This window comes from Poecilia reticulata, chromosome 14, assembly GCF_904066995.2.
Source record: "Poecilia reticulata chromosome 14, P_reticulata-male-v2, whole genome shotgun sequence".
NCBI classification, from domain to species: domain Eukaryota; kingdom Metazoa; phylum Chordata; class Actinopteri; order Cyprinodontiformes; family Poeciliidae; genus Poecilia; species Poecilia reticulata.
In genome coordinates, this window is record NC_088843.1 from 12,108,790 (window position 1) to 12,133,078 (window position 24,289).

The 24,289-nt window shown below is 38.5% G+C and overlaps 3 protein-coding genes and 1 long non-coding RNA gene across 6 annotated transcripts in view; all 4 read left to right on the top strand.

Moving 5' to 3' along the window:
* Nucleotides 1–3,489: 3,489 nt before the first annotated feature.
* ppme1 (protein phosphatase methylesterase 1) lies at nucleotides 3,490–10,331 on the top strand. Of its 2 annotated transcripts, XM_008427561.3 has the most exons (14): nucleotides 3,491–3,782; nucleotides 5,077–5,170; nucleotides 5,903–5,995; nucleotides 6,099–6,156; nucleotides 6,505–6,556; nucleotides 6,832–6,986; nucleotides 7,120–7,210; nucleotides 7,520–7,585; nucleotides 7,679–7,805; nucleotides 7,884–8,013; nucleotides 8,138–8,182; nucleotides 8,256–8,320; nucleotides 8,428–8,495; nucleotides 9,961–10,331. In XM_008427561.3, the coding sequence occupies exons 1-14, from the start codon at nucleotides 3,697–3,699 to the stop codon at nucleotides 9,962–9,964; spliced, it is 1,134 nt and encodes a 377-aa protein (XP_008425783.1). In that variant the 5' UTR covers nucleotides 3,491–3,696; the 3' UTR covers nucleotides 9,965–10,331. The 2 variants fall into 2 exon arrangements, with proteins under 2 accessions (XP_008425782.2, XP_008425783.1); XM_008427560.3 differs by having other exon boundaries at nucleotides 3,490–3,782; nucleotides 7,679–8,013.
* Nucleotides 10,332–10,458: 127 nt separating this feature from the next.
* On the top strand, nucleotides 10,459–16,962 carry LOC103475728 (odorant receptor 131-2-like). Its single transcript, XM_081615689.1, has one exon. The coding sequence runs from the start codon at nucleotides 13,849–13,851 to the stop codon at nucleotides 14,773–14,775; it is 927 nt and encodes a 308-aa protein (XP_081471815.1). The 5' UTR covers nucleotides 10,459–13,848; the 3' UTR covers nucleotides 14,776–16,962.
* A 653-nt stretch (nucleotides 16,963–17,615) lies between these two features.
* Nucleotides 17,616–20,235, top strand: LOC145554830 (uncharacterized). The gene is made up of 3 exons (XR_014090842.1): nucleotides 17,616–18,173; nucleotides 19,134–19,395; nucleotides 19,541–20,235. It is a non-coding gene; the product is annotated as an uncharacterized LOC145554830 (long non-coding RNA).
* Nucleotides 20,236–23,106: 2,871 nt separating this feature from the next.
* Nucleotides 23,107–24,289, top strand: part of nectin3b (nectin cell adhesion molecule 3b) — a 34,960-nt gene continuing 33,777 nt past the window's right edge. For both annotated transcript variants that reach the window (XM_008427558.3, XM_081615489.1), the window contains exon 1: nucleotides 23,107–23,489. In XM_008427558.3, the coding sequence (XP_008425780.2) occupies nucleotides 23,207–23,489 (283 nt within the window). In that variant the 5' untranslated portion in view covers nucleotides 23,107–23,206. The remainder of the gene's footprint in view (nucleotides 23,490–24,289) is intronic.

Consider the following 24,289-nt stretch of genomic DNA (forward strand, 5'->3'; position numbering starts at 1 on the left):
AGGGAAAAGTTGTATCTGCACACATTCAGTAAGGTTTCAGGACAAAAAAAACCCAGACAGCACTGTGATGTTCCAGTTCATTCAACATCCTTTGTGAAGAAATGTTGAGGAGGGACAGAGATCTGCTTTCCTCGCTCACACTTTCTCGAGAACACGGTTCGGGTAACCTTTAAGCGCACAGTCTGGCCAGTAAACACCTCACTAGTCCGGCTTCAACCAGCCTGAAGCCCCTCCCGTCGCTTCCCTCCCTTGCAGCCTCCTGAAACGACACTATGCATTCAGACTCCTGTCACCGCCGCGCTCTCCTGGCACGCCTAATGCCACAAACACGATTCGCTTCTGAGAAAGAGATCATTTCCATTGCTCTATAAATAAAGATCATAACACTGCTCCTCTATTAGGATAACTGCGTCACTTAAAGGTTAGTGGGACACAGGGCTCTGGCAGGGAGAACTTGATTTTTTCATCCACACACCCATTTGAATGTGAACCTTGCCCTAATTTTTTTAATTTTTTTTCCTTTGGTTGGTATTTGACGGAGTAAAACGCATCATCTTTCTGATCGTTAGAAATCTAAACTATTCCAATTTTCCGTTAATTCTTTAGTACTAATTCATTTTCAATGAAAGTTTTTGTGGCACAAGGCATTTCGAATCATGGATGAAGAGCTGTTTTACTGACACAGCAGACGGACCTACACACCAGGAATAACTCAGCAGTTTGTTCATTGTTTTTGATGAGTTAGGATGGTAGCTTTTGCTTCACAACGTTCTTATTCGAGGAGCAGGAAAGCTGATCAAAGCTGATGAGCTGGATAAATATTTTACAATATTAAGTTGCTTCAAGAAACAAACTTATCTAGTATTGTTATCATGACATTTAAGTTAAATTAAATACGGTTGCTGTAATTTAGATGTAGTTAAAAAAACTTTTTTTTTTTTACAACACCCCACCACCATCATGACTAAATCCAGCCTGATTTTCATAACTCATTGCATCAATAAATGTATTTTTTTGTTTAGAAAAAGCTAGTATTTTAACTGGGGTGTGAACGTTACTGACAACCACGCCACATAGTTTTTAAATATAAAATGGGGGATCAATAACATCAAAATACTGAGTATGTGTCATCACTCAGCAGGTCACCATGAAGAGTGAACTATTTGCACACCTGAAAACTGAAGGTTCAGCCTTCCCTTTGAGTAAGTGAAGCTCGTAAATTCAAAGCAGGTCACTGCGAGTTTGCATGCAGTCTTTCTAATTCCACTCTAAACTTTACCGGGAGCCAATGAGGACACGCCAGGAGAAAAGTGATCTCTTTAGGCAGCTTCTGTCAGGTTTTTCCTCACAGAGTTTTGGAATATTGCAACAGTCTAGAAACAGATTTTTCTGAGTCACTTTGCTTCTCCTTTCACTAATATCAATGAGAGTCTCCAGTGTAGAAACTTGTTTACCAACGGCTTGTTCCCATTAAGCAACCCTGAACCTTCTCCCACAGAACTCTATTACCCCAACCCTCAATATCCCCTGGGCTGTGATGTGTTGCCCTCAATCCGAGACAGAATAAATACATTTCATAATGTGTTGACTGCATAACTTTGATAAAGTTACTCCAAATTAAGTCCAAATTTGTAACTTTTACAAGTTTTTAATGTTTCATAGATGCAAATTTTACTTACATTCATGGTGAAACAGATTGTCAAACAATTGGAAAAACAGTCTGATGTTAGTTTTACAGTCATAATTTCTGATTTTATCAGTCTCTGGTAAATAAAGAAAAACTGAAAGGGGAAAAGAACCACCCCAGAGCAGCAACATGGTATCAGGAGAATATGTCTGAAGTTGGAACAAGATTGAAATAAGTCGGAAAGACCACATAAATGAATCCTTTGAACACAACAAAACCACGATTTTATACTAAATTTGTAAATAATGACTTTCAGCTCACAGATCTTGATGGCTGCGAAACGTTTTGCTTGTGTTGTTTATATTTCAAAATCTTTGTGTCTAAAAATGTGGATAAGGTTTGTACATTTTCCATTCAGCCTGAACAAGAACATGTCAGTCATTTGCATTTATAGTCCTGCTCCATTTCTTGTGGAAAACCTAAGCTGTCACATTATTTTTTTTAATCTAAATTAATTTAAAAGTTTTCATTTCATTTACTGCAGTACCAGTTTTCCTTTACAGTCTTACCATTATCGCCGCACTTTTAAAACCCTCAATCTGTTATATTTAATCAATGTATCTCTATTTTGCCTTAAAAACACAGTTGCATGTTGAACTAAACAATAATCAAAACATTCCTATTACAAATCAGCAAGTCCAGGTCAATTGAAACCCAGTTTCAGTGAATTTGATTTAGTAATTCTGTTTTAAAAGCTGTAAATCTATACCATAGCCCTAAAAGTACAAAGTGTTTTCTATAAAAAGCAACTGAAGTTGATTGTTTAATGACGGAATATTATACCGCCATCTTGTGTTCAAGTTGGAAAAATAAGCCGAATAATTCTCAAAATACTATAAGTGTCTCACTAAAGTATTAATACCCCTCAAACTGTTCCACATTTTGTCATATATATATATATATATATATATATATATATATATATATATATATATATATATATATATATATATATATATATATATATATATATATATATATATATGATTTTTATAGACCAATACAAATAATTGTGGAAAACAACTGATCTCTGCTTTTGAATATTTTTTTTCCAAATAAAAATCCAAGAAGTCTGGCATGCCTTCTTCGTAAAGCCACAACTAATAGACACTGTGTTGTTCTGAATAAAGTTTTTCTGTCACCATTGTGGTATTCTACATTAAAGCAAGTAATTAAAGAACACCTGTGTTAGTTTTAACAAAAAATTGTTTTATCTGCTTTCTACTTATAGCAGCTCATCCAAGCAAGTAAAGGATACAGTGTCCAATTTTAAAGCTCTGTTATATACATATAAAAATTAATAAACTCTAAATTAACATTGTGTGTCACTTTAAGTGTTATTAGTTGATATATATCAAACATGCCGACCCATAGACTAAAAGTGAAAATTTTTGTCAATGCAGCCATTAGAATGTATCTCGGGACCCACTGGTGGTTTTTAACATCTTTTCAGTAAAAAAAAAATTTTATATATTAATTGAAATGCAATATTACATACTTAGCTAATCATTTTTTCTGATTATTGCACACAAAAAACAAATTTCCGGATTTTCTTCTGTTATATACATATGTCTTATAGAGTTATTTTTGTGTATACTATGTTTTATTTTATTTTATTTTATTTTATTTTATTTTATTTTATTTTATTTTATTTTATTTTGTTTTGTTTTGTTTTGTTTTGTTTTATTTTATTTTATTTTATTTTATTTTATTTTATTTTATTTTATTTTATTTTATTTTATTTTATTTTATTTTATTTTATTTTATGCCCGGTAGGGGGCAGTAAAGCTCCCACCAGCTTATTCACTTATGACGGTGAGAAAGAAAACAAAGAAGGCGAAGAAGCGAACTGAGAAGAAGATGGCTAGCTGGTTGCTAATTTAAACAACGCAACTCATGTAATGTGTCATTAAAGTCGGTGTTCCTGTCAGAAAAACATCATATGCGGTTAAAGAAGAGGAAGACCATCACAAACATTTCCTGACACAAGCCAGCTCTTTGCTGACAGCATGGAGAAGCAGTTGCATTTGAACCTGCTAGCATCCAGACCCCCTATGGCAGGTGGTTTTCAGTCCGGGTCCAAAATGAAGATGGGGTGAGTCAGCTGGCTTGTTGCATCGGATTTCGCGCTGTTTAAATGTCCTGTTTAAGTTGACCTACTATTAAACTAACGCGGTTGCGTTTCTACACCCGAAAGTTGGACCTAGCTCGTAGCGTTAGCCAGGCTAAATTAGCCGCGGCTCTAGTTTGTTGTGAAACACGATTCGTTCGGGTCATTTACTGTTTTTTATATTCATAAATCTATTGTCAGGACCGAAAGGTTGTTGACTGGTGTGTTAAGGTTTACATCGGCATGTAGGTGACACTTAGCTGCCTACATGGCTAGCTGCAGTGTCTGCACTTCCCTCAGCCCACAGGCTCACTGCACCAGTTTTTTATCTGTCAATATGTAAACATTTAAACACCTTCTGTTTTTACCCGGGTTTCTTGTTGAAAGGAGGGAATTTGATTTAATGCTAGACTTAAATGGATTATGAAATACGTATTGTATTTCTAGGCTTTTTTCATAGCCCATCTATTATTTTTGTTCATAATTCGGTCATCTATCCATGCATTTGTTCATAATCTGTTTTCCTCCATTTCCTTATTCCTATATTCTGTTTTTAATTTGTCCCATCATCTATTCATCCAGTTGTTGTCAATCTATTCATCCACCATTCATTCATGCTACATATTTTGTAGATATAACTAACATGCATTCATTCTTATTAATCATCCATTTGATTAACCTTCAGTTTGTTTATGTTTATGTATTCATCTATCCTTCCTCTTCAGTCTGTAGAAATTACCTATGAGTCACATGATTTTTTTTCGACATTTTAATTTATAAATTGATAACATTTTTAGTTCAATTTTATTTATTAGCTTATGCAATATGTATGCATTTATTTTTGGCTGAATAAATTTTAGCACTTGTTTGAAAATGTGTAGATTGTAGTTTGCCTCTGTTTTATTTACTTTGTTTTAATTTTTTATTATTGCTTTTCTTTTCTGTTTTTTCTACAATTCAGACTTTTGAATGTGTTTCTTTGGATTTTTATGTCCAACTGTAATGTTTCCATATCATTGTCACAATTGCATTTTTTCTGTCTTTCAAACCAACATCACTTTTTTACCTCCATATTTATGCACATTTTGTTATTTTTTTACGCTATGCTTAGTTTTAGAGCATTTACGTTCCTCATTTTGTCGTTGTTGCCTCTTGTTTTTATCTTACATAAAGCATCTTGTGGTTCATCTGTCTTAATGCTTTACTAGTTTGGTTACATTATCCGGGTATGCAAAATGAAGGTTTCTTTTAAAAATGCGTTTGTTTCTCTCTTGCACAGACCTGGAAGGAAGAAAGATTTCACCCCCTTGCTCTGGAGTCAGTACTTTGAAACAATAGAAGATGTTGAAGTGGAGAATGAAAACAGCAAAGATATATCCTTACATAAACCCTGATTCATCCTTTACATCAGAGAAACGTGACAGTTGTCTTAACACCACTGCATTTGCCATTTTGGTGATGTCAGGTTTGTATTCAGCCGCTCCAGCATCAAACCCCTTTTCCATAAGACACCCTACGCGCTGCTTGAGTTAGTTTGTAGGGAACAGAAAGTTTAGAGCGATGTGTGTGTTTACTTTCCAGAAACGCTGAGTTTCCGTTGTTCCTAATTGCTTCCACGTTGCTACGGTCCCGCTAGTAGCTGACTGTGGAATATCTTATTTTCATGAACTAACTCATTGCACAGGTGACGTTCTGTTGCAGTACCATGCTGAGCTCCTTAGAGGGACGAGCTTTGTTGTTCTTTTTGTCCCCACAAATGTTTGTAAGGGGAGGAGATGCTGAGGATGAGGAGACAGCTGTTTAAGTGCTCATCGCTGGGGAAGGGAGGACAGTAATGGCACATCTGTCACACCAGCAGCAGTCACACTTGACAATTTTCCCAATAAATCCTTTCTTGTTTTCTTGTTTGGCAGTGTGAATGTTAAATTGGCTGTCAGTAATGGTGTCTCTCGAAAACATCACAGTTCATGTGTTAAAAGAATTTCTTCCTTTTTTCTCACAAAAAACTAACTCCATGGCTATTCTTGTTTTGTTTTTTGTTGTTTTTGTGTGTTTGTTTAATCACTTGCGCAGCGTTTGTTTTTATGTCCTTGACCACCCAGAACATTTTCAGACTTTACTGCAGTGGCTCCAGCGGTCCTGTGCTGCTGCTGCTCCATGGAGGCGGCCACTCCGCGCTGTCCTGGGCCGTGTTCACTGTGAGTCTGATTAACGCTGCTGCCGTTACAGGCTGTCTAAATACCTAAACACAGACCAGCATGGTGGGAAAACAATGCGACAATGTTACATGTGTTTTTATAGGCCGTCATATGCAGCAGGATCAGCTGCAGGGTGGTGGCCATGGACCTTCGAGCTCATGGTTTGTAAACACTGATTATGAAAAACACTTTTCTTAATATCTGGAAGTTTCTTGTGGTTTTAGTTGAGTTTAAAATGCCTCCTCGTTGTCTAAGCTGTTGGGATCTGATGTTTTTAAAAAAAAATGTGGGAACCAAAACATTTTTTATTTTTTGGCCTAGAAAATAATGGAGAACAAAACATACTGTGCTTGTCATTCAGCATTTAGTAGTTTTATTTTCAGTGAATTTGTTATAATGAGCTTCCTGTTCTAGTTTTGGTGGCATAATTGTCCATTTTTAACAAGGTTTGCATTTTCAGTAGTAGCGAGTCTTGCCGCTCTGCAACCTGTTTCTGTCACTCTTTTCAGGTGACACTAAAGTTAAAAATCCAGAGGATCTCTCTGCAGACACCATGGCAAAGTAAGTGTTTTTAAGAAGTGTGTTGAGCGGAGAAAAGTTTCCTGTTTGCATCAGTGGCATAAAACCACCAAGGATCCAAGCAGATGTAAAGTTTCTGCCGTTAATCATAACAACCAGTACAGGACAATGAAAGTCAAAGGTGTTTTAAAGTTTAAATTTATCAGAGTTGATCAATCTTAACTGTTTGATTTCTTTCCATATTTTCTTAGTTGTATAATAATTTCCTCTACACCTCTGAGTAATCCTAATGTTTAGTTCTTCTCTTTTCTTTAAAGGGATGTTGGTAAAGTGGTGGAGGCGCTGTATGGAGAAAACCCCCCTCCCATCATGATGATCGGACACAGCATGGGCGGAGCCATCGCCGTTCACACAGCCAGTGCGAACCTCGTCCCATCGCTGCTGGGTCTCTGTGTCATCGACGTCGTAGAAGGTAAACTACTGCTTTCAACCGCTTGGTTGCCTCAAAGTTTAGCAGGGTTTTACTAATTTGTCCATTTCAATACTCCTTGTTATTAGCAAATGAAAAAACGGGGGTTTAAGTGAAATGTATTCTTTTCCATTAGGTACGGCAATGGACGCTTTGAACAGTATGCAGAATTTCCTCAGAAGTCGGCCAAAGACGTTTAAGTCTCTGGAGAATGCCATAGAGTGGAGGTAAGACACAAGCACTAGGACTTAAACTATAATCGCCTCTGTTTTATTGTTTAAGTTGTAAGAAGGCCTATTTCAAGGTAAGGGAGGTGTGTAAGAGCACGTCCATAACCTCATGCTGACTTTGGAAAAATAGCCAGAAGAGTCACGGATTCCACTGTGAGTCTGAGGATTTCGGAGGAAAATCTGAGACATTTTTACAAAACAAAGCTGAAGCAGAACTTGATCCTGCAACCCCCAAAAAATCCAATAAATCCACAAAGAATCCTCTTGAGAAAAACTCCCTAAAGTTAGTTATTCTTTTGTTTTCAGCGTGAAGAGCGGTCAGATTAGAAACATCGAATCTGCTCGAATTTCCATGGGAGGCCAAGTGCAAAAGTATGGACTGAACTGTTTTTTTTTCTAACACATTCAGTACTCCATAAATTTCTGTAGCGGGTATTTGACCGCCCTCTATTTTTACTTGCGCAGATGTGAGGAGTCTGCCAACAATCCAAGTGTTTCTAATAGCATCGGCGAGGGCATCATAGAGGAAGAGGAGGAAGAAGAAGGAGCAGAAGAATCGAACAAAAAACGAATGAAGGAGGACGACCAAGAGGTTCAGTCTCTCCTGGTGATTTTTCTGTTTCATGCAGCCATTGTTTTGTTAAAAATAAAAACGATTTCTCCCCTCCAGGTCAAAAAGGAAAGCTTCTACACCTGGCGAGTGGAGCTGTCGAAGACAGAAAAATATTGGGATGGTTGGTTCAGAGGTCTGTCAGCCCTTTTTCTCAGCTGTTCTGTGCCAAAACTGCTGCTTCTCGCAGGTTTGTTCTCATTTTATTACATTTTTATCTTGTATAATTCAGTTTCAGGGTATTTTGCCTCTTTTAAAAACAAGTTATATGATTAATCTAAGAGATGTTTCTATTGATGTGTGTGTTTTCACAGGAGTGGACCGGCTTGACAAAGATCTCACTATTGGACAGATGCAAGGTGAAAAGAGGCGTTTTTATTGTAACTGTATTGTTGGTTGAGTTTGGCTGAAATAAAAAATGTCTGTCCACAGGGAAGTTTCAGATGCAGGTCCTCCCTCAGTGTGGCCATGCTGTTCATGAGGACGCACCGGAGAAAGTAAGAGTGTTTAATGATTCCTGAAACATACGAGGGTTATTTGTGTGTTTGTTTAACCCGTTCAGGCTGTTTCATTCAAATTTGCATTATTTGTTCGTCTTTGTCAGGTAGCAGATGCTTTAGCAACATTTATGGTCCGACACAAATTCACTGAGTTTAAGGAAGGATTTCTGTGGTAAGTGAACCTTTTTTTGTTTGTTTGTTGTTTTTTTTTTCAACTATTTGGTCAATTAAGTCCTGGATTGATTATTCTATACATTTTTTTCAAGCAGCTAAACAAACATTTTCCTTTTAAAGCATGAATCATATGTATAACATCCCCCATTCTGCATGATGAAATTATGTGTTTACAATTAAAAGAGCCTAAATATTCAGAATGTTAAATATGATAGGATTGGAGAGGAAAACAAAAACAGAGCTCCAGTTCAGTCAGGCGGCTACTCCAAATGAAAACCAATCTGGTTTTATTCAAATGTGATAACAGACTTATAATTTTAAAAGTAACTAGTATTAGTTACAGTATTTGTTACAGTTTGATCCATTTGAATTTGATTTAAAAGAGAGTTAAGTTAATGTCGGCCTTTTTACGCTGACAGCTAATCAGGAAAACATGCTGGAAAAACGGCAGAAAACGTCTGGAACCTCACAGAAAATGCAGCAGCTTTAAAAGCAACTTTTTCTGTTCTGGCTCATCAGCAGCTCCACGTTCAGCCTCCCAAGCTTCCCTCGTGTGCTCTTCTACTTACATAAAGCTGCCGTTTCCATCCTATAGGCCTCGTTCGTCGGCTTTTGACAGCTTTGAAAAACGTTTATAACCCGGTTCGTTAGAGACTCGGGCGCCTTGTTTGGTTCAAAATCCTGCCGCAGATTTAAAGCCACAGATGCAGAATGCAGGAATTGGACTCGCAGCAATGTGAACAGATGAAATCATCAAAGATGTTTTATATGTTGGCTAAAAGGCTGAGTGATTATTGTAGCCAACTTTACTGATGACCTCAACAAATCGTAGTTCTGACTTATTGGCCCTCATTGGACCTTTGAAGCCATTCATCAGTGGTTCTGTAAAGAGGACCATGGAGAACAGAAGCTACTCTTGCTTATGAATAAACAAAACCAGGCAGAGGGCAAAGTGAGGCCCAGAGGCCTCTTCTGTCCCTCTGAATGACTGTTCGGCCCTGCGATCACAAAATCAAGACTGGAGCAAATCTAAGCACAGTTACACCAGACACATTTTATTTTGAAGGAGAATTTAAGACAGAAAAAATGCATCTTTTGTTTCTGCTTTCATTTTCTTTCAACTTGAGTTTGGCCCTCATCTCAAACTCCTGGTTTACTCCTTTCTGTGTTAGTAGTAAACCTGACCTGATATTCAAAGCCAAAAAAATATATTGATCACCTGACTGACAACAAATGACATCTATAGTGACGGTTCTGCCTTGACTTGCCTCAGCTACAGATTTTCTGGGTCGAGGTGTTTTTGCAAAATTTTCTGTACAGAACAACTTTGATTCTGAGAAAATGCTGAGGCTCCTACATGAATTGCTTTTGTTTTAAATTTAAAAAACAGACAATGGTAAAGGTTTTACAGTGTCTGAGCTTTACTGTAAATATGTGTTATAATGTCTTATTTTATTTTCCAGCTAACTTCCTGTCCTGATGAAGCCAGCAGGCGTAGAAGAAATCTTTCAAGATTCATTGCAGTCATTGTGGAACTTGAAAGCTATTTAAGAAAAATATTACATTATAATTATTGTTGTTGTTTTGCTGCTTTGGTTCTGTAGATATTTTTGCCTTTCAGCTTTGCCTTGTTTTCTTTTAAACACTATTTGATTATTTTTCTTTGTACTCCCGTTTTTTTTTTTAATTCTCTGAAATGTAAAGCTCTTGTTTTAGTGTTTTATTTTGAGTGACTGCATCATTAATTCACTGTTAATGTTTGTCTCTGAAGTGTTAGTTTGAACTATAATGGCACTGGTTAAAAACGGACGCAATAAAAATATGTTCAACACTTTATTGGATGTGTTTAATGAAAATAAAATCAGTGTAGCCATGTCGAGGTCTGTCTAAAAATGTTTACATTTTTAAGTTAATTTGGTAAATAATTTGACCATTTTAAAATACACTTTTTGTTTAGTTTAATATCTTGGATCTCTAATGTACTTTTCATGACTTTTCAATTCATTATTTTCAAACTAATTTACTTTCAATATTGAAAGTAAATTATTGTTTAATTAGGACTTGCATGTTTGTGAACTCAAGTACAGATTACATATTATTTGTTCTAGTGTCAAACTTTGGGGACCAAAAACAGGTTTTAATTGTCCCTCTGTGGACTAGCATGATGACAGACGTCTAATATGTCAAATAAAAACACGTGAATAATTAATGAATCATAACAAGCCTCTGAAGGGCAACAACCTCTGAGAATATTTTATAATTTGAGTCTATGATCTAGTTTTGTTAGTTACTGAGGCTAACAGGGTTTTTTTTTTAACTTATCATTTTTGGCTTTCCAGAGAATAGTTTTCACATTAAACTGTTTTTAGACAACTCAAAGTGAGACAGTGTGATGGGTTTCTCTTTACAGAAAAACTTTATGAAATCCTCCCAAGATGCGTTTTGCCTCTCTTATTTGGCTCTTCCAGTAATATTTCTACTTTAAGTACTTGTCCTGTAAAACAATTCAACAGACATGACCTGAATAAGCCAACACAAATCCAGCTGGGCTCATACTTATTGCATACGGTGTCCCTCAAGGTTCAGCTATAGGACTGAACATGTCCTACTCATTTGAAGGATTTGTATTTGTAACATTTTCAGAGATGGTGGTCACTAAAGAAACAAGCAGATTAAATGTTTGTTTTTTTCTAGGCTAAATTTAAACAAAAATAAAATCGATGTTTGAAAACACACACATATACATCAATATACAAGAAATAAATGGAAAGCATAAATGGGTCATCAAAATAAAATTGGACATGGACAAAACTGATTGAATCAAAAGTTGTAATAAATGAATAAGAATGTTGGCAATTTGTGACCATAGTTAATTTTCATTGGTTTATTTATGGAATCAGTTTTTCATTGGATGCTCTACAGAACCACAGAATGATGTGGGCCAAAGAAATGTGAACAAAAACTAAAGCAAATAAAGTAGTAAATTATTTTAGTTTTTTGTAGAAGATGGAGGTTATTCATAGTTGATTCTAAACTTTAAAAAGGGTTTTTCAGGTTTGCCATATTTAAAGAAAGGCATATTGTTTTCAAATTCTTTTGAGAAATTTATTCTCAGTCATAAAAGCAGAATTTAGGGTCGCTTTCTTTTAAAATGCTTTTAACGTTTAGCCAAATTCAATAAATAAAAGTTGATTTTGGTGCAACAAAGTTGGTAAAAAAATCTCTGGAAAACGTGGATCTGCTTTTAAAAAGATAAACACTTTGTGTTGTGCCTAATTTTTTCCATTATGAGAAAAGGAGTAATAATGTCATCCTGATTTGAAAATAAAAAGTCAATTCGGATGGATCATATTTCTGTCATTTTCAAACTGCTTTCAGGGGCCACACAAACTCAGTCCAAGGGCTTCAAACGGCCCCCAAGCCGCACTTTGGACACCCCTGCTTTAGAACGCCATAAAAATCAAATCAGATTTTTGCATAGTGTCGAACTGCAATGTGAAAGTATGTTAAATATGTAAGACATATTCATCATATGCTATAACCCTTTACCAGTTTGTTAATCGGTAGTTTTATCAATACGTTTTGCCGTAACCGGCCCTTGGGGGACATCTTGAAGCGGCCCGATATAAAAATGAGTTTGACATCCTGTTGAACTTTCTCAAGTGCAAAACTTTAAGCCAACCTTTAGTCGAAGGTGTTTTCATACGACTCACATCGTTGTGGAGGAACTTTTTCCAACTCTTCTTCGCAGCATTGCTTTTGATAAGGTCATGACATTTCAACATGCTGACTTCTGGACTTTAACTAGACTTTGGCATCTCTGATTATTCGTCAGACATTTTGCCATAGATTTTCTGCTGTGCTCCTGCTCATTGTGTTGCTGGTGACCCAGTTGTGTTATTAGCTAGCGCCTCTGCGCTCCAGACCATAAAAGCAGCAAACGTGCAGTTTTTCTTATCACTGAATAGACAGAAATTTTGTTTTTCTTTTTCTTTTCCCATGACTAAGTTTGTTCTTGTGGCCGTCCAGTCCCGACATCATTCAATTATGGAGACAGTAAAACTTCAAAATACCTCTGTGGTTTAGGTTTTACAAGCTGTCTTTATCCAACAACCTTGTTTAAATTTTGCTCTTGGCAGAACTGATTTAATTCAGCCACATTGGAGGAGTTTCGAGCCTCCAAAACCATTTCTGTCTGAACAACTTAATAGTTTATTCACTGGAAAAAAAAATTATATTTTTTTTTACATCAAGACAAGTTTGTGTGGAGATTCTTTTCTCCATAATGATCAAAATCATCACTTTAAAGCAACTTTTATTGTTGGCTGATGTTTGTTTGTTGGATAATCCAAACGTGTGACTGAAAACGGAGCAACTATTTCATCACAGCAACGAAACCCACATTTGATTGGCTGGTAAATTCAGAGGGGTAATGATGTCAAGACAGGCATCCTTTATCTAAAAAAAAAAAGGAGTCTGATTCTCTTCTTATATTTATCCCCTGAAACATCACCGTCAGGAGAGGAGCCAGGACAAACCAGAGCGGAGTAAGTGATGTGTCCAAAGCATACGCACAGTTTGTTTTCATTTAGCTGAGCATGAATAACTCAACTGTTTATTTTGTGACTTTGTTTCATATCAGAACATGGGTTTAAATTGTGCTTTGTGCTGGTTTACTGGGTTTATGGACTCTGCCGGTTACGGATCGATAACACTGGGTTACAAAAAATAAGATTTTTGGAAGTTGTCTATGTTTTTTCCAACTGAATTAGTACTACTTTTGCACCGCTGAATCCAAAACTGACATCCATTTTTCTCAACTAGGTCAGGTTTTTATTCTAATTTGATTTTGAGAAATCTGACTAAATTGATGACATTTTTGTGACATCATCAGTTCACTTCCGATAATAGTGCTCATCCAAAAAAGGTTTTAGGAGAGAAAAAAAGGTTGGTTTTTTTTTACAGAGTGCATTAATTAAATGTTACAAACTTGGATTTCTGTGAACTGAATAATAAACCCTGATGAGGGTAAGTACATTCAAACTGAACTTTGCGTCTTCATTGAGCAAAATTCTCCATCTCTTTTATGTCCTGATGGATTCTCAGGAAACTGATCCACATGTGAGAACAAGTCATGCCTTGTGTTGCATCCACAGCTCAGAAAGTTGACCTGATTGAGCAAAACCAATGTGATTTTTATTTATTTTTGGGGGGGGGTGTGGGGGGGGGGGGTCAGCACATCAAAATGATCCCAAAACAGTTGAAAAACCCCAGACATTATTTTTTTTTTGGTTGTTGATCCAGTGTGTGTTTATCCTGTATTTGCAGAAAACTGGACTGGAGCCACAGGAATGAACGGTACGGAAGGTCCAAGCACGATCGATATCCACGTATCCGTCAGGGTTCTGCTGACCGTGCTCCCGTGCCTCTTTTTCTTGTACGTTAACAGCGTCATGCTGTTCGCCCTGGTGAAAAAGCCCCTGCTTCTAGAGTCACCCCGTTACATCCTGTTCGGGCATTTGCTCTTCTCCGACTCCCTCCAGGTCCTACTGACCACCCTGCTCTACATATTCGCTCTGACCATGGTCAGGATCATCACTTGCGCTTGCATCTTCGTCATCCAGTTCACGGCCATCACCGTGAAGATGTCCCCCATCAACCTGGCCGTCATGTCTCTGGAGAGGTTCGTCGCCATTTGCTTCCCTCTGAGGCACGCCGCCATTGCGACCTCCAGGGTGACGCGTGGCGCCATCGCCGTCATGTGGGCCGTGGCCTCTTTAGACTCCCTCACGCAGCTCTGTCTGTTTTTCAGCCTCGGCAACAGGAGCCTCACCGCTCGGCAGGTCTGCAGGAAAAAGACGGTGTTTCACCTGCAGGTTTACGTGATTGTGAACCAGGTTTTCACAGTCGCGAACTTCGTCCTGGTTACCATTATTATCATCTACACTTACATCGCGATCTTGGTGGCCGTGAAGTGCAGCTCTTCCTGCGCGCGCAGGGCCAAAGTGGCGCATCAAACCGTGATCCTGCACGCGCTCCAGCTGTGCCTGTACCTCATCTCCACCCTGTTTAACATGATCAACTCCAGCGACCTGATTAACTTGGATCCGGCTGTTGCTCTGTACGTCCAGCACGTGCTCTTTTTGGTGTTGATCATTTTCCCCAAGTTCTTGAGCCCGCTCTTATACGGCCTCAAAGATCAGACGTTCAAACACGTCTTCAAATACTATTTCACCTTCGGCTACAGATCCTCAGTGGAGCCGTATCCCAAGTCTTGATCGCTAATTGGGAATAAATCATGCCTTAATTTGCATAGTGTGTGAAAAAGTGCTTTTGAAGTTTTTCTTGGATAAACGAGAGAAAAATTAAGTATTTTTGCTGAAGTTAAAACGAGTTGAACAAAAAAAAAAAAAAAAACTAACAAGAAATAGGTTGAAGCTGCATGTTTGCATACATTGTATAACTTGTAAATGCGAGAACAAAGAGAGATTTCTTTATTATCCTTATGTTCAAATTCACATCTTTACAGAGTATACTTATTTTTAGCATTTGATGCAGTTGCCTTAAAAACCTGACGCCTCGGGTCAAACAGTTTGGTTGTCCTTCCTCAAGATTCTCGCAATAGCTTTCTGGACGCTTGGCCCATTTCTCCTGGCAGAACTGGGTCTGTTTCGAAAAGCTGCTTCGTTCATACACACATTTTCAGCTCAACTCACAAATTTTTTTAAGTGAACTCAGATTAGGGTTTAAACAACTGGCAGATATTAACCAGTTTTACAGCCACTTTGGAGATGTGCTTGCTATCGTTGTCCACTTGGAAAACCCTATTTGTGCCTAAATTTGAACTGCATGGCTGCTGTCCAGGGATGTTGTTTTTTGAAAGTTTCCATGCAATGTTTTTTTTATTCGTGATTTCATCTATTTTTGTAAAGCACACCAGTCCCCCTTACTGCAGGAAAAAAAGTTCCCAATTTTCCTTCCAAATGTAATGTAATTGTAGCCAAATACTTCAATTTTTTTGCTTCATTTTTTTGACGTCTCAAAAGACCAAGGTTGTTTTTGTTTTTTTATCTCTGAAAGCGTCATACGGCGTACGCAAACATTTGGTTTCAACTGTGTCCGTCTAAAATCAAATTTTATTTTTCCTTTAAATCTGCTTCTGCTTTGTGCAACTTATCCAAAAAAAAAAAAAGTTATTTCCTTTTACCTGTCAAAAATAAACTAGCCTCAAATGGAACCGTGTGAAAATGTGTTATTTTTGTCATGTCTGTTTGGTTTCTGTGTTTGAATGTTGAGAAATGTAATATTTATGCAGAAATCTTACATGTAAATATAATTTATTAAGTCTAGATGTCGATGCTTGTGCTATCTGTGGAATCAGGTTTAGATTATTTAACTCTTTTTTTTTTTTCTTACAGTGGATACATTTCAAACATAATTTCAAAAAATAGTGAAGGGGAACAGCTTGACTTGATGTTTTAAGCAAAACAGGTTAAACTCTATTTAAATTTTTTGATTTTATGCTATTGATTGGTGAAACATACCCATAGCTGGTTATTGTTTACAATTAGTAAAGAAACCTGCTGATGTGAGTGTTATGAAGTACATTTAAATCATCCGAGGTGCCAAAGTGCTGCACTATAAACCATAAGAACAAGATAACAAACATGTACAACAGCAATCTGAAAACTAAAAATTTGTTTTAAAAATTGATTTCAAAAGACTCAAATACACTTCTGAGTGAAATCAAGTAGATGAACACAGCTGGGCTTTCAGGAGTTCATTTATTTCCTCGCTGTTGTGTAAATATGACACTATCTGTGCTTTGTTATTCTATTTGAGTTTTTGTGAAAGCTAAAACATATCGCAACTGAAACTGAACCTGTTTAGGTGCTGAAAACGGCAGCTTTTAAGTTTTAAGGTCAAAATCCCTCTGATAAGCGTAAGGAGAACCTGAGTTCACTGCTCCGACCAGCAGATGCCACCACAGGCTTTGGGAACAGGCGTGTCGCCAGCACCAGTCAATTAATGTTGACTTAGTCTGTGCAAGTATGCAACTCATAAATCCGCAATGTGCAATAAAACCCGCTAACACGTGACTTTATTGATGAAAGTCTTCTCTTCTTTCTTTCTCACAGTGAAGATGGATGGTTGTGTAGGAATAAGGACTGAGCCTGGCTGCAAACAATTTAAGAGGCTAAACAGGCCGGGAGGGGCTGGAAGGGAGAATAAAGGAAGCATCTGAGCAGGAGGTGGACTAATTTAAGCGATCTTTACTCCGCCACAGTCCACAAGCCCACTCAATACCTCTCCAGCTCCCTGTGAAAGAGCTCTCCGAGGGCTGAAAAACATTCCAGAGCGAGAAAGTACTTGGTGACCGAGATGCGCTTTAGTTTGGACGACAAGAGCAGGAGGGAAAAAGGTTGTTGTGATGATAATAGAGGCCTCTCAGATCTTTGACAAGACAGTTTGCGTGGCTTTCGGTGGTGAGCATCTCTGCAGCCCGGGGGTGGGGGGGTGGGGAGGAGAGGCAGGGGGTTCACGTGTGATCGTGGAGGTTTGCAGGGGAGGCCTCTCGGTTGTACAAACAGGGAGGGCATCCACAAAAGAGGCGATGACGCACAAACAAAGATGGCCCTGGATATCTCAGAGAGCTCGTCTTTTACTTCTGTAAGGAGAGACACAGACCTCAGGACGGATCTGTAACTTCCGTCCTTCTCGCTGAAGCCCAGGTGCTCGCGCGACATTCGTCTACGTCTGCTGATTTTGCAGGTTCTAAACTTCTATGTGTAGCAGAATGGGAAGAAGTGGGGTAGCTGCTCATGTGAGGTGGGGAGGAGGGTGGGGGAAGAAAAAATACAACAACAAAAGGGAGAAAAAGGGCATTCTCTGTAAGAGTACAGTGATGGATTGGTAGGTCTTCTGCTCCGTTATGAGAGAACCGCAGGAGGATGTACAAGAGCTGCACAGATTTTAATTCAGAAAAAGAAGCTAATCAGATTTTAAAAGCTTTCTTTTCCTTAAAATGCAGGCTTGCAGAAGTATTCAATGCCCTGTTTTCAAATTTTGGTGCACATTTGAGCTCCTTACTCTGATACCCCAATATAAACTCCAGGGCAAAGAGCAGCAAGAAGATAGTTATTGTTGAAACAAAGTCATGCATTTATTTGCTAAAAGCCATCAGAAAGCAAACATGTTTACAGTGAGATGAGATGAAAATTATTTTGAAAAACACTTTATGAGGAAGAAAGCTACCACTGCCCATCACCCTGAACACATAATCTATGTGAAACATGGTAGTGACAGCATCATGCTGTGGGAAAAGCAGTAAGCTGATGGGAGGATACACTGGAAAAAGTGTAGCACAGAGTTGTTCATTCAAGCTAATAACTACCATTGAATACAATGTAAAATAATGGACTTGGTTGTGAAAGTCTATTTTTTTGCATTCTGAGGTGTCAATTTTGATTCAGACTGAATTAATAACACTTCTGAAGGGAAGAAAGCAAATATTTTGGTTCCTCTCAAAACATGCTGAAAGGAAATGATGTCATATTTTCAATCTGAGTCACGTGAGAAGAAGTTGGGGAGAAGTGCTTGGAGAGCTTCGTCGGTTTCGGCATGGGGAAGAAGGAATGATTAACGTCCGAGCACGTCGTCAAAGAATAAACCTGCGGTAAGTACTAAACTAAGCTGATGTAAACGTGTCTTAACAAGCCTACAATTGTATTAATGCAAAAGACTGAGTTAATGTCACCTGGTTAGCAAGCTGAAAGTCCCGCCTAAATGTGGGTATCCCAGTAAACGCTTTCTTTTTCGCTGGGTTAAATGTGGTGTAATTTCTGAACTTACACGTATTTCACGAGAAATATAACTATGTGTACATTGTTCGGTTGTAGCTGGAATTAATCAAGGTAGGCATAATTCGTTACCAATCAATAGCTTCCACCACGGTTAGCTCGGCTACACGGTGAACTTGACTAGCTTAACCCATGTAAAGCCATGTTAGCAATTAGTTAGTCTAGTGTGTTTATACCACTATGATTGTAAAGTCCCAGTTTGTTAATGGTAGCGAGGCCCGTTGAAAATGAATGGTGTTTTGTGCATGCATTATACTTGTATGGTATGGTCGGTGATGTTTCCCAGTGTTCGCCATGCTGGTTTGTCCAACTGTTAAAACGGTTTCACAGGAAATGCTCTCGGTAAGCGAATCTCCTTGTTAAGCCTTAAACTTTTTGTTCGGCTCTACAACTGGTTTTCATGCATTTTGTTCACGACACTGCCCCATTTACTGTAGGTTAAGAACTTCATTTTCCGAATGCATTGTGTTTTCAGAGATATGTCATGGCATGCTGGCAGGTATCTTATGAAGTGTGATTTCAAACAAATACATAGACTAACCTTGAGGGGCTGACATACTGTGACAATGGACTAACAGACAGGGGCACTTGTACTGATAGAAAAGGGGTGCATACGCATTGTTTTATATTAGATTAACTTAAAGGGGCACTGACGCACCTTACTTATTACAACTCAAAGCTTTCATCTCATCTGTATGTTGACACAAGGTGGTTGTGAATGTGAATTAATAATTTCTCTTTCCTTCTGTCTTTCGTTTTATTCTCCTGCCACCCAGGTTTTGACTCCAGCTTCCTGAACGTCACTGACTGTCAGGGCATCTACATCAACAACTCGAGGTCCAACTTTGCAATATGGCGACTCCCGTCCGACTCCTCATCTTGTTGGGTGACGAAAGCGCTGAGAGGATGAAATTATCAAGGGTGCCGTTTTGATTGTCCCTAAAGGGTGCTGATGCAGATTTCCGAAGGGAGTGAATCCTCAAAGCTCTCATCATCTACCTGGGAGAACGTGTTGAGGACCTTCTAAAGGAATACATGGTATGTCCAGATATTTTCTGTCACAATGATGATTCAACTTTATTCATCACGGGAGACCACCTATGCCATTATACAGTATATAGTGATTAATGAGGTGTGCCAGACTGCAGTTGTTCAGTTGCATATTTCGTATATTTTGCCTCAGGTCTCCCAGAAAGATCAAGCCGAGCTGGAGAGGACCATCATGGCAGTCTTTGTCTTCAGAGAGAATTCAAGCCTTCTACAGCAGCCCCAAGACGTTGGGATTGTCATTGATGGTGTGGAAGTCCTCAATGAGTTGCCTTCTCTTGCAGCTGGAGTGGCAATGCTCTTTGGACTTTGCTATGCTCTTAGCATGGAGTATCCACAGGGTTTCAGGTTCACCTTTGAGGCCCTTCAGAAGATCCTGATGGAGCTTGGTTCCAACAAGATGACTTCCAAGATTCGCAAACTCAGTGGTGAACTCAAAACTGCACAGTAGTGTATATTTGTGTGTGCTTAATGTGTGCATGTAGTTGCCACTGGCATCTATTTAAGAGGTAGACCACCTCACAGCACTTTGTTATACAGGCTCACGGGGTCACTTTCATGGAGTGCTTTTGTTGGAATTTTAGTTCTTTGATGATGTTTACAGATGCAACATTCCTTCAAGTTCAGATGTGTTTGAACAGTACAACAACAGTGAATGCTTTCTGTCCATTTAATTTAGCTTGATAGGCCATATTGTCTTTATTTCATTTCTCTGATGTAGAGCAACAATGACATGTTTATATTTGTTTGTCTGAAAATGCAACTTTTTTTGTCCTTTTTTACTTGAGGAATAAATGGCTTAGAAAAAAACTGTTGCTGGAGTGTGTTAAGTGTGATGTGAGGGATGCAAATTGTTTATGAAACCAAGTTTATGAAATATTTAAAAAAAGAATTTCATGGTGCCAATGAATTAATTAATGCACTATATATATTTGATGGGTTCAATTTAAATATATTAGTTTGGTTCCAAAACTAAAATTTAAATAATTTAACTTGGATAAAGGTGAAGAATTAATATTGGGTCAAGTAAAGTAATATGATTTGAGTCAATATTAAATAGTCATGTTGTACCAAACCACTTTATTTAGATTCTGTGAAGTCAAATATATTAGATGCAACAAATGGACATCAATTTTTTTAATTTAAGCTGGGCCACACTTTTTCCAGTGTAGATGGAACTAAATGCTGGGAGAAAATCGGAGGCCATAAAAAACTCTGAGACTGAGGAAACAATTCACCTTTCAGCAGAACAATGACTCAAAACAAACAAGCCAGAGGATAAATAAAAACACTACCTTCATGTACTGAAATGGTCTAATCAAAGTCCAGACCTATAGACCAATTAAAAAGACTTAAAAATGTATGTGGTTGGGCCATTTCGCAAATAAAAGAGGCAAAAATTTCAGACATTACATGTACAGAGCTGGGAGATTTAAACCCAAATAGATTTTCTGCTGTAATTGAAATGAAAAGGGGCTGGAAACTTTTCAGATTCTTGATTTACAAAATGTTTAAAAATATTTTAAACATTACTCCTCCACTTTGTAATCACCCCATGTATTTATCTCAACATAAGGCATGAAATCCCAGTCAAATGCATTGGATTTGAGATTAAAATGTGACAAAATATGGGAAAAGTTGAGTAGTATGAATTCAGCTACCCAAAGAATCAATGCATTTCACCCACTGAAAAACATATAGTTGCGTACAACTGTTGCTGCATGTAGGGCTGTGGATGAATGGGATACTTCAGAAGAAACTCTGCCCATGTAATTCAGAGTGAAAAGCTGACCTGGTTAGCGCTCTATGGCCCCCATACGTGAGGCTTGCTGTCCCCTCACTGTCCTCCGCCACTTCCAATTCCTCCAAAAAAGATTGTGTTGGTGGAAAACAGTTGCACTTTAAGCTACATAATTATTTTCCCTGTGTTTAATACCCAGGTGGTTGAATTAAGAAGCATTAACAAAAGTAATTTCATGTTATCCTCGGTTGGATTACTTTGGCAGAAAGCCAAAAATGTTTGAATTTTTAATGAGTGTGGGAATTTTCCAAGCTCTAAGATGTCTGGGTACCAAGGTAGATTTTAAAGATAATCACCTTAAATTCATAAAAGTAGAAAAAAAAAACAAGATTTAGATTACTATTTCAGCCTGTAAGCAAGGCACTTTTAAGAAAAAAATCATCTGCTGTCTCGAAGAACCAAAGAAAGCTCTTAAAATCTACATAAAATAATTATATATTTCACTTTTTTTTTTTGGAAAATAAAAGTTGAAGAGAAGCAGAAGACAAGTTAAGTCTCCCTGAGAACACGTCGTCTTTTTTTGGATGGGGCTGTTGGATGTTGTGGGCGGGAGGGTAAAACACAGGAAGGAACACCAGCTTCTTGCACTCAGAGCTGCTGGAGCTTCAGTCTGTGGAGTTTCATTACTGAGCTTTAAAAAAAAAAAAATCGCAACATAAATGAAGCAGATTATTATTGGAATTACGCACCGAGATGCCTAATAAACTGTGCTTGCAGGAAAAAGATGCTTTTTTCTAAACTAGGGAACAATTAGCTTTGACTTAAAGTCTGAAATAGCATGTAAAAGCTTGCAGAGATCTGGGAAGTGTGATGATTCAGGTGGAAGAAACGTCTAGATGAAAGAAGGAAGCAGCTTGTTCTGCTAAGAACAGTGTGTAAGGACCGACACAAATCATAAACGTTCTGGAAACATTCTGGTGACAGCTGTGAACGTACCGTGTCTTGAAAAAGCATTTAAACCCCCCGATTTATTTTCACATTTTGTCACGTTCTATCGCAATGTCCTCCACTGGGATTATAGATGCTAGACAAACACAAAGCAGTGCATGCTTGTGAGCTGGAGTGAAACGAGTCACAAAATCTGAACCTGTTCAGTACATCACCTGAAAATGGAGATAATCTACCAAAACATGGGCATCTAAATGACTGTAAAATCATATTTTTGATCAGTTAAAAGCCCCTTTACAACTCTACTTCTGGACAATCAAACAGCAGCACGTCTATTAGTTGTGCAGCCTGTAAAGAAATTTGATGTTTATGGAAACCATAAGAAGATCTGTCTGATGGTTTGTTTGTCTGCAAACAACAGGAGAACCAAACATGTGGAAGTAGGTGCAAATGTGCTGGACATTAACTAGAACAAGGGAAAACGCCGGATGAATCTAAATCCAATTAAGGACACGTGCAAAAAGTTGACATTTTATATTCACATATAATCTGTATCCAGTGAGATCCGGATTAGGGGAAAATGTGCAAAACTGGTTGTAATTTACCCACAAGAACATTTTAATCTAATCCCAGCAAAAAGTGGGTCAAAGCTTTGAAAACAAACGCATCCGACATTTTATTTTATCTGGTAAGCATCTTTAAAAATATGTTACTCTAACACAAAATGCCAATAAAGTACCTTGAGGATGTGAGTGACACTTTTAGGAACATTTGTAACAGTTTTTTTTTTTTTTGCTGTATCATAGGTATTTCCTGAAAATCTTTCTTTGAATTTAGTTGTCAAATCTCGCAAGTGTTGTTCAATAGTCCAATTTTAAGAAGGTTCTTCTTTAATATTGAGCCGCTTTTGACTATTTCAAAAATAAAAACAAACCAAGCAAATATCATAACCATGCTCTGGCATCTACAAGAAAATAAACAACACTTATCCATATTTTCATCTAGAAAAAGGCGACGGCAGGAGAGGAAAAGATCTGATTAATCAATATCTGTGGAGTTATCAACAAAGATGACGTAATGTGAATGCCAATGGATCATTCCTGAAGGGGGAGGATGCTGTGGATCTGTAACCAGGGGCCCGCTCGCTCCCAGTGTCAGGTGTGCCCACAGCCTCCCCGCTCCCGCCGGCCCACATGGTACAGTCCACATGCGGTTCGGAGTTGTTGCCGAGGAGGTTCCACTCTTCAGCGCTCCTCAAACTGGCATGCTTCCTACGCTTTGGCCAAGCAGCAGGGGACTTCACTTCTTCTTTTGACAATGCTACTCTTTTCTGAGCGGAGGCATCTCGGGCAGCAGAGCAAGAGCGCGCTCTGCTACGTTTTGTGCTTTATTTCAGGTGAGTCCGGGTTTATTTTATGGTAGTTTATTTTATTTTATTTCTTTCTTCTGGCGTACAGACAGAAGTTTTGTCAAGAAGCATCAGAGAAACCCGAGTGAACCAGCTGGTACCGACAGCCGGACGCCGCGGCGTGCTTTCGAGACGAAGTTTGCGTTTTGCGTGAGTTCAGCCGGTGTCATTTAGAGCCTGAAACTTGGTGCCAAGTTCGCTTCGGAGGAGCGGAGAAGCGGGCAAAAGCGGGCTGGCATCTCCGTGGTTGGCGGTGCGAGCTGGAGAGACGGCGAACACGGTGACACGGAGTGATTTAAACCCTCAATTAGCGAGCGAGGAGGTCACTGCGGAGCCAGTGGCAGCCATATTAGCGTCATAAAGTGATATTAATGTGACGTGATGCGGCGAAGCCACCTGCTTTGACAAAAGAGTTGAGGAACTTAAATTTGAGTCACCAGACAGAGACGGTGCTGATGATACAGCCTCCCACCCCCAACACACACACACACACACACACACAGTGGGATGAGGGTCAGCCACCATGTGCCTGTGGTGCAGCCTGAGCACATTATGGTTTAATCAAAGAGTGGGTAGTTTATTATCTCCACCCAGAACCACGCAAGTTTGTACCCACTGATTCTTGTGCAGCACCAGTAACCAGAGGAGCCAGAGCTCTGAGGTTTGGAATCCAACTTGGACTGAAAGCTCGGCTCTGATCTGCCCTCAGTTCAGAACCCAGGAAAGCATAATGAATGGGACGATGTGATCCAGCAAAATGTTAATTGAGTTTTTCTTTTTATGTCGGA

What these genes read in the sequence shown, in the direction of transcription:
- ppme1 (XM_008427560.3), top strand. Translation starts at nt 3,697, where the DNA reads ATGGAGAAGCAGTTGCATTTGAACCTGCTAGCATCCAGACCCCCTATG. An exon ending in AGAATGAAAACAGCAAAGAT is followed by an intron (nt 5,171 to 5,902) that starts ATATCCTTACAT and finishes ACCACCCAGAAC; the next exon opens with ATTTTCAGACTTTACTGCAG. An exon ending in CACTATTGGACAGATGCAAG is followed by an intron (nt 8,183 to 8,255) that starts GTGAAAAGAGGC and finishes GTCTGTCCACAG; the next exon opens with GGAAGTTTCAGATGCAGGTC.
- LOC103475728 (XM_081615689.1), top strand. Translation starts at nt 13,849, where the DNA reads ATGAACGGTACGGAAGGTCCAAGCACGATCGATATCCACGTATCCGTC.